Raw genomic sequence first — 8632 nt, forward strand, 5'->3', positions numbered from 1 at the left:
AGCCAAGCCTTTAGGTTGTTTAAGTAGGTTGGACTAGATTAGGTCGATATTTTGTAGTGATCTTCAATCTGAACCAGGCCAAATCTTTAGGTTGTTTAAGTAGGTTAGGCTAGGTTAGGTCGATCTTTTGTAGTGATCTTCAATCCGAACCAGGCCAAGCCTTTAGGTTGTGTTAAGTAGGTTGGGCTAGGTTAGGTCGATCTTTTGTAGTGATCTTCAATCAGACCTAACGGGATAATTCTTTATCTCGAGTTGGAGATGCTAACGGGACAGAAATATGCTTCTATGAAACTTAAAAATACAGCCTATAAATTAAGAATATAAATATAAATATTTCATTTTTTTTTCAAATTATTCAACTTTTAAACAAATTTAACTCATAAATAAATATAGTTTTCGGTTGTCCTATTAATTTCCAAGTGCTCCAACGACGAACAACAAGTCTTCCACGACTCCCCGACGACTAGAGATAAGCAACAATGGTCAATTTATGTCAACACGGATCTATGGTAAAGGATCAGCAATGGAGAACAGAGAATCCATTGGCTTCTGAATCTGTTGAGCCGTCATGGATTCATCATTCTTCTCCATGTTCTACTCCATTTCTGTCCTTATCCTCCTTGAAGCTCTGATTTCTTCAGGTTTCAATCTAGTAATTGGTAATTTTACTTGAATTTCTCTATTGTCGATCGAAGTTAGGGTTTATAATCGTATTGTAACGATTCTCAATGGTTATGGTGAAGTAGGTTCAGAATCGGGAAATAGGGCGATGGCGATTGAAGATGAGGATTCCATGGCTCTTTTACCATTTGGATCTCGCTCTGGCATTGGCAGATTCATTCGATCTCCTCAATGCGGTGGCCCTAGCCGAACAAGTACACTCATTCCTGTCGCTTGTTTGGTTTTTACTTCGTTTTTCTGTTCTTGTTAATGCATTTCTGCGACTTCACTGTTCAATTTGTTGAGCTTGATGCTTCTACCTGTGCTTCTACTCCCCATTATCTCCTCACTAATATCTGCAATCTCGTTCCCCATTATCTATTCAAGCTTTTTCTGTGATGTTGATTGGGAAGAAAATGCCTCTTGTCGCCCCTTTGGTTTGCTGTTTTTCTTAGCTCCAGTCCTATCTCCTGGTCTGCTGGCTATGAAACGATCAACTATGTCTCATTCGTTCACTGAGGCTGAGTATTGTGCCTTGACAAACACGGCTTCTATATCAATCGTTATTGTTAGGAATCATGGACCTTCTACAATGATATGATATTGTCCACTTTTAGCACAATCTCTCGTGGTTTTGGTTTTGATTTTTCCCAAAAGGTCTTATACTAATGGAGATAGTATTATTTACTTGTACACTCGTGATCATCCTCTTAATTAGTTAATGTGGGACTCTCTCTCAACAATCCTCTCATCGAACAAAGTATACCATAAAGCCTCCTTTGAAGCCTATGGAGCCCTCGAACAACCTCCCTTTCCTTAATCAAGGCTCAACTCTCTTCTCTAGAGCTCTCGAAAAAAGTACACTCTTTATTCGACACTTGAGTCACTTTTGACTACACTTTCGAGACTCACAACTTCTTTATTTAACATTTGAGAATTCTATTAACATAGCAAAATAAGGGGCATGACTATGATATCATTGTAGGAATCACATACCCTTCACAATCATATGATATTGTCCACTTTGAGCATAAGTTCTCATGATTTTACTTATGGTTTCTCCCAAAAAGCCTCATACAAGTGGGGACGGCTTTAGCGAATAAATATGCAATTTGATCCTTTGTAGAGACAATCGAAAGAAAATGGCAAACTAAGTAGTCCTTGTATCGCCATTCTTCTTCCTCCTCTCCATTTTGGTGCATCATTATTTCTTCTTTTTAGATTTTGGCTTTTTGATTTTGAGTTCTTAATTTTTTTATTTATAAGTTTTAACATTTCTCATTCTCTTTAATTTGAAAATTAGCATTCGAATCGATAGATTATCAGTAGTAATTCGGGTGAAAATGATATCCAAAAGTTAGAATACATGATCTCTCACCTTGATATGCACCTAGCATAAAAGTTTAAACGAATAGCATATAGTATATTCAATCATTTATTGTTCTTAACAATTTTATTGTTCCAGGGGATGGAATTGCAGTGATTACAGTGAAAAACAGTTGTAAGAATACCATCTGGCCAGCAACAAATGGGCAACCCCAACTATCAACAACCGGGTTCGAGTTAGCTTTTGGAGCTTCAAGGTCACTCAACGTCCCAACGCCATGGTCCGGTCGAGTATGGGCACGAACCTTATGCACCAACGATGATGTACGACTCACCTGCCTAACCGGAGATTGCAGCAGAGGCCTTCAGTGCAATGGTACTTCAGGAATTTCGCCAGTCACTCTAGTGGAGTTCACCCTTGAAATGGGCACAAAAGGCACCCAAGATTTTTATGATATCAGCCTTGCCGATGGCTTCAACATCCCGGCCTCAATCACGACCCAAGAGGGTTTAGAGAGCGGAGAGTCGTGCAAATCTCCGAAGTGTCAAGTCGACGTGAACAAAGTTTGCCCTGTAGAGTTGCAGGTGAAATCTAACAATGAAGTCATTGGCTGCTTGAGCGCTTGCTCTGCATTTAAGCAGCCCCGCTATTGCTGCACTGGAGAGTTTAGTGGCCCCAACAATTGCGAGCCAACAAGCTATTCACAATTTTTCAAGAACCAGTGCCCAGATGCTTACAGTTACGCGTATGATGATATGAACTCTACTTTTAGTTGCAGTAATGGGCCAAATTACGTCATTACATTTTGCGGATGAACTAATGAAGTTGGAGATGAAGACAATGACTTGGTAGCGATAGAAAAACTACTTTAGAATAAGGCAACATTGTACGGTGCCGTGGGTATAGGATTATGAAGTGTTATGTTATAACATCAGGTCAAAGTTCGGACAAATTTCGACTGAAACGTCGAGACGGACTATTCAATGGACGAACTTCAAGTTTCTAAGCCTCAAAATTTGGACGAACATTGGACTGAACGTCGAGATAGAGTGAGAAAAAGACGAACTTTAAGTTTCTAACTCTCTGTAGCCATGGGAAAACTACTTTAGAATAAGGCAACATTGTAGGGTGCGAGGGTATAGGATTATGAAGTGTTATGTTATAACATCAGGTCAAAGTTCGGACAAATTTCGACCGAAACGTCGAGACGGACTATTCAAAGGACGAACTTCAAGTTTCTAAGCCTCAAAATTATGACAAACATTGGACCGAACGTCGAGATGGAGTGAGGAAAAGACAAACTTTAAGTTTCAAACTCTCCGTAGCTTCAATTGGTCAAAGTTTGGACGAACTTTGGTCCAAACACCAAGACGGACTTTAGAAAGGGCGAACTTTCATTTTCTAGCACGATAGAGCTCTAACAAGTCAAAGCTTCGACGAACTTTGGTACAAACTTTAAGATGTGCATTAAGTTGTATGAATAAATGAAAATTGGACTTCTAATTTTTAATTCTCCGTCTCGTCACAATCTCACTAAAGTGGTAAAATGAAAAACCATCAAATTTGTTCGAGCTTTCTTAATTTGAATATTACTCCATACATTTGGTGGAAGGTTCAATATTTTTATATGTATTTGTTGAACTAATATAAAATTTTGTGTATCCTTAATTTAAGTAAACAAAATGTGACATTAAAAAATTATAATTTTTAATTTTGTGTCTAATAGATTTTTATATAGTTTTTCGTATAATTGATCTTTTATATATTAAAAAATATGTTATTTTAGATATAAAAATTAACTTATGAAATAGGTTCTGTCGGACATTTTTTTTAATTGAATGTATCCTATAAACATTCAAATTGATATAATTTTAAATGAGAAATATTTATGATTTTTTTTAATAAATAGAAGTTTTTTTTTCTAAAATTATTATATATATATATATATATATATATAGACAATTGAATATGACTTTTATTTTAGAGAGCAAAATTGGTGTTCACAAAAGAAGCATCTAGAGTACCTACGTGGCAGTGAAGCAATCCAACGGTCAACATTTGGCGATGAACAAAGAAAGGCGTAGAGAATTCTAGACGCTTCTTTGTAGAACGCGCACGATCTCGTTAAATCTCGGCCGTCCAGATAGCCTCTTTTGTTCTATATAAACTCCTAGTCTGTATCAGAATTCTCTAGCAATTGAACGTAAAAGTACGAAGAAATCAACTTTACGTGTCCAGAACCTTCGTTTCATCCCTCAAAACTTTGATTCCACGAAATTGGGAAGTTGAGTTTCGATCGGGTTTCAATCGATTTGAAGAAAAAGCTTTCAATCATCTGAAGTGAAAGCGAGGATGTTCGGAAGAGCTCCGAAGAAAAGTGACAACACGCGGTACTATGAGATCCTTGGAGTCTCCAAGAACGCATCGCAGGATGATTTGAAGAAGGCTTACAAAAAGGCTGCTATCAAGAATCATCCTGACAAGGGTGGTGATCCGGAGAAGGTAACGGGATTTTTGTTTTGAATTGTCTGTTTTCTTTTAGTTTCTATTGAATCTGACTGTGAATTTTGTTGGAACGGTAGTGATTAATGAGGTTAAGATTTTTCTTCTTTTGGAGTTTCTCCTTCAATTAATCTGTGTTTTCGTTATGTCGTTGTGTGTTCATGGTTTTGTTTGTGCCTTTCTTCGTTGATCATGATTTTAGTGTTGATACTGGAACTCCATAATCTGGAAATGTACGAATCTCAATGGATTTTGTAATTGCCATTTTCGTAAGGTTTTTTTCTTCCTCTAGCGCCATTTCCTGTGGTGGATGTGAGGCTGTGAAGTGAGCAGAGCTCGGAATCTACTGATATTTCCGTGTTTTCTTAATCTAATTTCCACTTTTGAGGTTCTTGTTTACGGTGATTTGATTTTCTCTTAAGCCTGGATTTCCGTTGATTCTTACAGTGATCATTATATTGTCTTGAGCTACTTTTGATGTGATGCGTTGCGCATATGCTGATGGAGTAGGTTGTTTTTTATTGCAGTTTAAAGAGTTGGCTCAGGCTTATGAGGTTCTTAGCGATCCTGAGAAGCGAGAGATCTATGATCAGTATGGTGAGGACGCACTTAAAGAAGGAATGGGTGGTGGAGGTGGTCATGACCCCTTCGATATCTTCCAATCCTTCTTTGGTGGAAGTCCATTTGGTGGTGAGTATTATGAACAAAATCTTATGTTTTGGTTGTATCATCATTCAAGACACGAATGAGAGTGATTTTGAAATGGTTTTAATCACCACATGCATAAACCAAATAGGGGTTTTAATGATTTCTTACTGTTCTTTCGAAATTGGATCGGGTGGGCGAAAATTGATGGAGAGGGCCATGAACATTATGCAAGGAGTGAAGCATTTCTGTTATTCCTTATTATAGATGAAAGATCTTAAGTGTCATTGTTCGTATGCAGGTGGTAGCAGCAGAGGCCGACGCCAGAGAAGGGGAGAGGATGTTGTCCATCCCCTTAAGGTCTCCCTCGAGGATCTTTACCTTGGAACTTCCAAGAAACTCTCTCTGTCGCGGAATGTTATCTGCTCAAAATGCAATGGGTTAGCCCTGTTTCTATCCCTTTCAGTATTATTGTTTAGATTCATGCCTCGGGTGCTGATGTTTGATGATGGTGGTGTTTCAGCAAGGGGTCAAAATCAGGTGCTTCAATGAGCTGTTCTAGCTGCCAAGGAACTGGAATGAAGGTCACGATTCGGCACCTCGGCCCGTCGATGATCCAGCAGATGCAGCACCCTTGCAATGAATGCAAGGGCACTGGAGAAACGATCAGCGACAAGGATCGGTGTTCCCAATGCAAGGGAGAGAAAGTTGTTCAAGAGAAGAAGGTTCTTGAAGTTATTGTGGAGAAGGGTATGCAGAATGGACAGAAAATTACATTCCCTGGAGAAGCAGATGAAGCTGTATGTTGTGAATTAATCATTCTTCAGCTGTTTAAATGGTTTTGTGTTGGTACTTATTGGTTGTGTTTCTGTGTTTGAACAGCCCGATACTGTCACTGGAGATATAGTCTTTGTTCTTCAGCAAAAGGAGCACCCAAGATTCAAGAGAAAGGGAGAGGACTTGTTTGTGGAGCACACATTGTCGCTCACTGAAGCTCTCTGTGGCTTCCAGTTTGCTCTCACTCACTTGGATGGCAGACAGCTTCTCATCAAAACGAATCCTGGAGAAGTTGTAAAGCCTGGTAAGCAGAGCATCGAATCTGTTCTAATTTACACGCTTGAACTTTTAGTTTAGTGTTATTTAAACTTAATAATATAGAAGAAGATTCCGAGTTTGAATCACTGGCAATATAATTCTGTGTTTAGGTTTGCCCATTCGCTGATGTGATTTAGTACTAGATTAACACCCTAGACCCCTAGGAACAACCCTGTTGTCTAAGGCTTGCAATCCAGCAAAACGTGTTCAACGATCCTGGGTTCGAATTCTAACCCTGTTGGCTAAGGCTTACGATCCAGCAACACGTGTTCAATAATGATCGTGGGTTCGGATTCTAACCCTGTTGGCCAAGAGGGTACGAATTTGAGCCCTGTTGTCCGAGGGGGTTCGAATTCGAACCCTGTTGGCTAAGGCTTGCGATCGAGCAACACGTGTTCAACAATCGCGGGTTGTCTAAGGCATGTGATTCATGGGTTTGAATTCTAACCCAGTTGTCTAAGGCATGTGATTCATGGGTTTGAATTCGAACCCTGTTGGCTAAGGCTTGCGATCGAGCAACACGTGTTCAACAATCGCGGGTTGTCTAACGCTTGTTAAACGATGGATTCTTGAATGGGCTTAATAAGAAAATCCTTGAGGTCTCTTTTAAGTTTTGCTTCCTCTTTCCCCTACTGAGTTTTGGGAACCCCTTTTGTGTATGGAACACCAGATTCATTCAAGGCCATCAACGACGAGGGAATGCCGATGTACCAGAGGCCATTCATGAAGGGGAAGCTCTACATCCATTTCAGTGTGGACTTCCCTGATTCCTTGAGCCCAGAACAGATTAAAGCTTTGGTAACTGTCTTGCCACCAAAGCCATCATCCCAACTGACCGACATGGAGCTGGACGAGTGCGAGGAGACAACAATGTATGATGTCAACATCGAAGAGGAGATGCGGCGGAAGCAGCAGCAAGCACAGTCCGAGGCCTATGAGGACGATGATGACATGCCTGGTGGCGCACAGCGGGTGCAGTGTGCCCAGCAGTGATCGGATCGGATCCGACCCGATCCTGTTTTGAGCTGAAATTAACCAAACCAGAGATCACTAAATGTTAGAGTTGTTTGGGGATTGATGGTTGATGAACTCCACCTTGTTAATGGCAGTTTTTTGTTTGGAATTTCTCATATTCCGGATGCCGTCACTGATGCAATACATAAATCAATGGGGTCTGATATACGTGAACTTCTATTTTATTATATAATTACAAGTGCTCTTGTAATTCCTACCCTCATGCTAGGCTTTCTTATATTTGACCACGAAAAGGGACACACTCATAGATGTCTCTGATCAATTTCTTGTTAAATGTTTGCGCTCTCTCCTGTGCTTGGGTTCATTCATTTTTTCTCGTGTTTGGTGTCACAATTGCACTCTTGAATTTCATTCTTTCTCGTGTTTGGTGTTACAATTGCACTCTTGATGGCAGTGGACTAGTGATTGTGCGAGTTAAGCCAATTCGTTGCTAGTCGCCTACGGCCAAGCGATTATGCTCGAGCTTTTGGCTTTGGTTAAAGAGAAGGTTTTAGAAAACGAGAGGGCCAAGAAAACGAGGGTAGATTTTAGAAAACGAGAATAGAGAGAGGAGTTATATAAGCAAGAAAGAGAGAAATATTATACGGAATAACTTATACAACTTCGGGTAGGGGACAGTATAAGTAATAACTTTAGGTAGGGAGATGGATAGAGAGAAGTTGATAGCTTTGGGTACTATTTCAAGTAACTTTGGGTAGGGAAAAGGTACATATTTCAAGTTGAAACTTTGGGTAGGGAGAAGATACATTATAAGTATATTTCAAGTTGAAACTTTGGGTAGGGAGAAGGGAGAAGTTGAAAACTAGTCATATTTCCTACTCATACAAGTATATAACTTTGGCTCATACGGTAGGGTAGGAAGAAGTTGACAACTAATCATATTTCTTATATATAACTTTGGCTCATACAGCATATAAAACTTTGGATAGGGAGAAACTGATAACTAGTCATATTCCCTACTCATACAGTATATAACTTTAGAGAAGTTGACAATTAGTTATATTTCCTATCACTCTGAGGCATTTGATGTTTGGCAGGCCTAAACATGGCTTTTATAAAACGTCATACTCCCTGAAAATACAAGCCTAAACATGACTTTTATAAAACGTCGTACAAAAGAAAAACACTAGAACATAGGAAAATACTCCTTGAAAATATATGAAAATACAAGTACAGAATACTCCCTAAAAATTCCCTAAAAATATAAAAGGAAAACACCCGAACATAGGAAGATTTGGGTTTGGCTTGTCAGTTAATGGTGCACTTCTTAGACAGCTAGTTGTTTGCCAAAGAACTGAACATTTACTCTGAAGGGTGGAGTGCACGGCATGTCAAGGTTTCTCATCTTGCCATCTAAGTTGAAGGTTG

The 8632-nt window shown here is 39.4% G+C and overlaps 2 protein-coding genes across 6 annotated transcripts; both read left to right on the forward strand.

Moving 5' to 3' along the window:
* Window positions 1-397: 397 nt before the first annotated feature.
* Window positions 398-3332, forward strand: LOC111461549 (thaumatin-like protein 1b). 5 transcript variants are annotated; one of them, XM_023105115.1, is made up of 4 exons: window positions 398-659; window positions 744-875; window positions 2126-2838; window positions 3077-3332. In XM_023105115.1, the coding sequence occupies exons 1-3, from the start codon at window positions 569-571 to the stop codon at window positions 2800-2802; spliced, it is 900 nt and encodes a 299-aa protein (XP_022960883.1). In that variant the 5' UTR covers window positions 398-568; the 3' UTR covers window positions 2803-2838; window positions 3077-3332. The 5 variants fall into 5 exon arrangements, with proteins under 5 accessions (XP_022960883.1, XP_022960882.1, XP_022960885.1 ...); XM_023105114.1 differs by lacking the exon at window positions 3077-3332 and having other exon boundaries at window positions 399-659; window positions 2126-3002; XM_023105117.1 differs by lacking the exon at window positions 3077-3332 and having other exon boundaries at window positions 399-641; window positions 2126-3002.
* An 830-nt stretch (window positions 3333-4162) lies between these two features.
* LOC111461547 (dnaJ protein homolog) lies at window positions 4163-7462 on the forward strand. The gene is made up of 6 exons (XM_023105112.1): window positions 4163-4489; window positions 5017-5179; window positions 5436-5574; window positions 5658-5934; window positions 6017-6215; window positions 6900-7462. The coding sequence occupies exons 1-6, from the start codon at window positions 4340-4342 to the stop codon at window positions 7220-7222; spliced, it is 1251 nt and encodes a 416-aa protein (XP_022960880.1). The 5' UTR covers window positions 4163-4339; the 3' UTR covers window positions 7223-7462.
* Window positions 7463-8632: the final 1170 nt, after the last annotated feature.

Source organism: Cucurbita moschata, unplaced genomic scaffold, assembly GCF_002738365.1.
Source record: "Cucurbita moschata cultivar Rifu unplaced genomic scaffold, Cmos_1.0 Cmo_Scf00025, whole genome shotgun sequence".
Taxonomy (NCBI): Eukaryota; Viridiplantae; Streptophyta; class Magnoliopsida; order Cucurbitales; family Cucurbitaceae; genus Cucurbita; species Cucurbita moschata.

Coding starts and splice junctions, on each gene's coding strand:
- LOC111461547 (XM_023105112.1), top strand. CDS start 4,340: ATGTTCGGAAGAGCTCCGAAGAAAAGTGACAACACGCGGTACTATGAG. Junction 5,180..5,435: donor TGGTGGAAGTCCATTTGGTG/GTGAGTATTATG, acceptor GTTCGTATGCAG/GTGGTAGCAGCAGAGGCCGA. Junction 5,575..5,657: donor ATCTGCTCAAAATGCAATGG/GTTAGCCCTGTT, acceptor GTGGTGTTTCAG/CAAGGGGTCAAAATCAGGTG.
- LOC111461549 (XM_023105115.1), top strand. CDS start 569: ATGGATTCATCATTCTTCTCCATGTTCTACTCCATTTCTGTCCTTATC. Junction 660..743: donor AGGTTTCAATCTAGTAATTG/GTAATTTTACTT, acceptor GTTATGGTGAAG/TAGGTTCAGAATCGGGAAAT. Junction 876..2,125: donor CGGTGGCCCTAGCCGAACAA/GTACACTCATTC, acceptor TTATTGTTCCAG/GGGATGGAATTGCAGTGATT.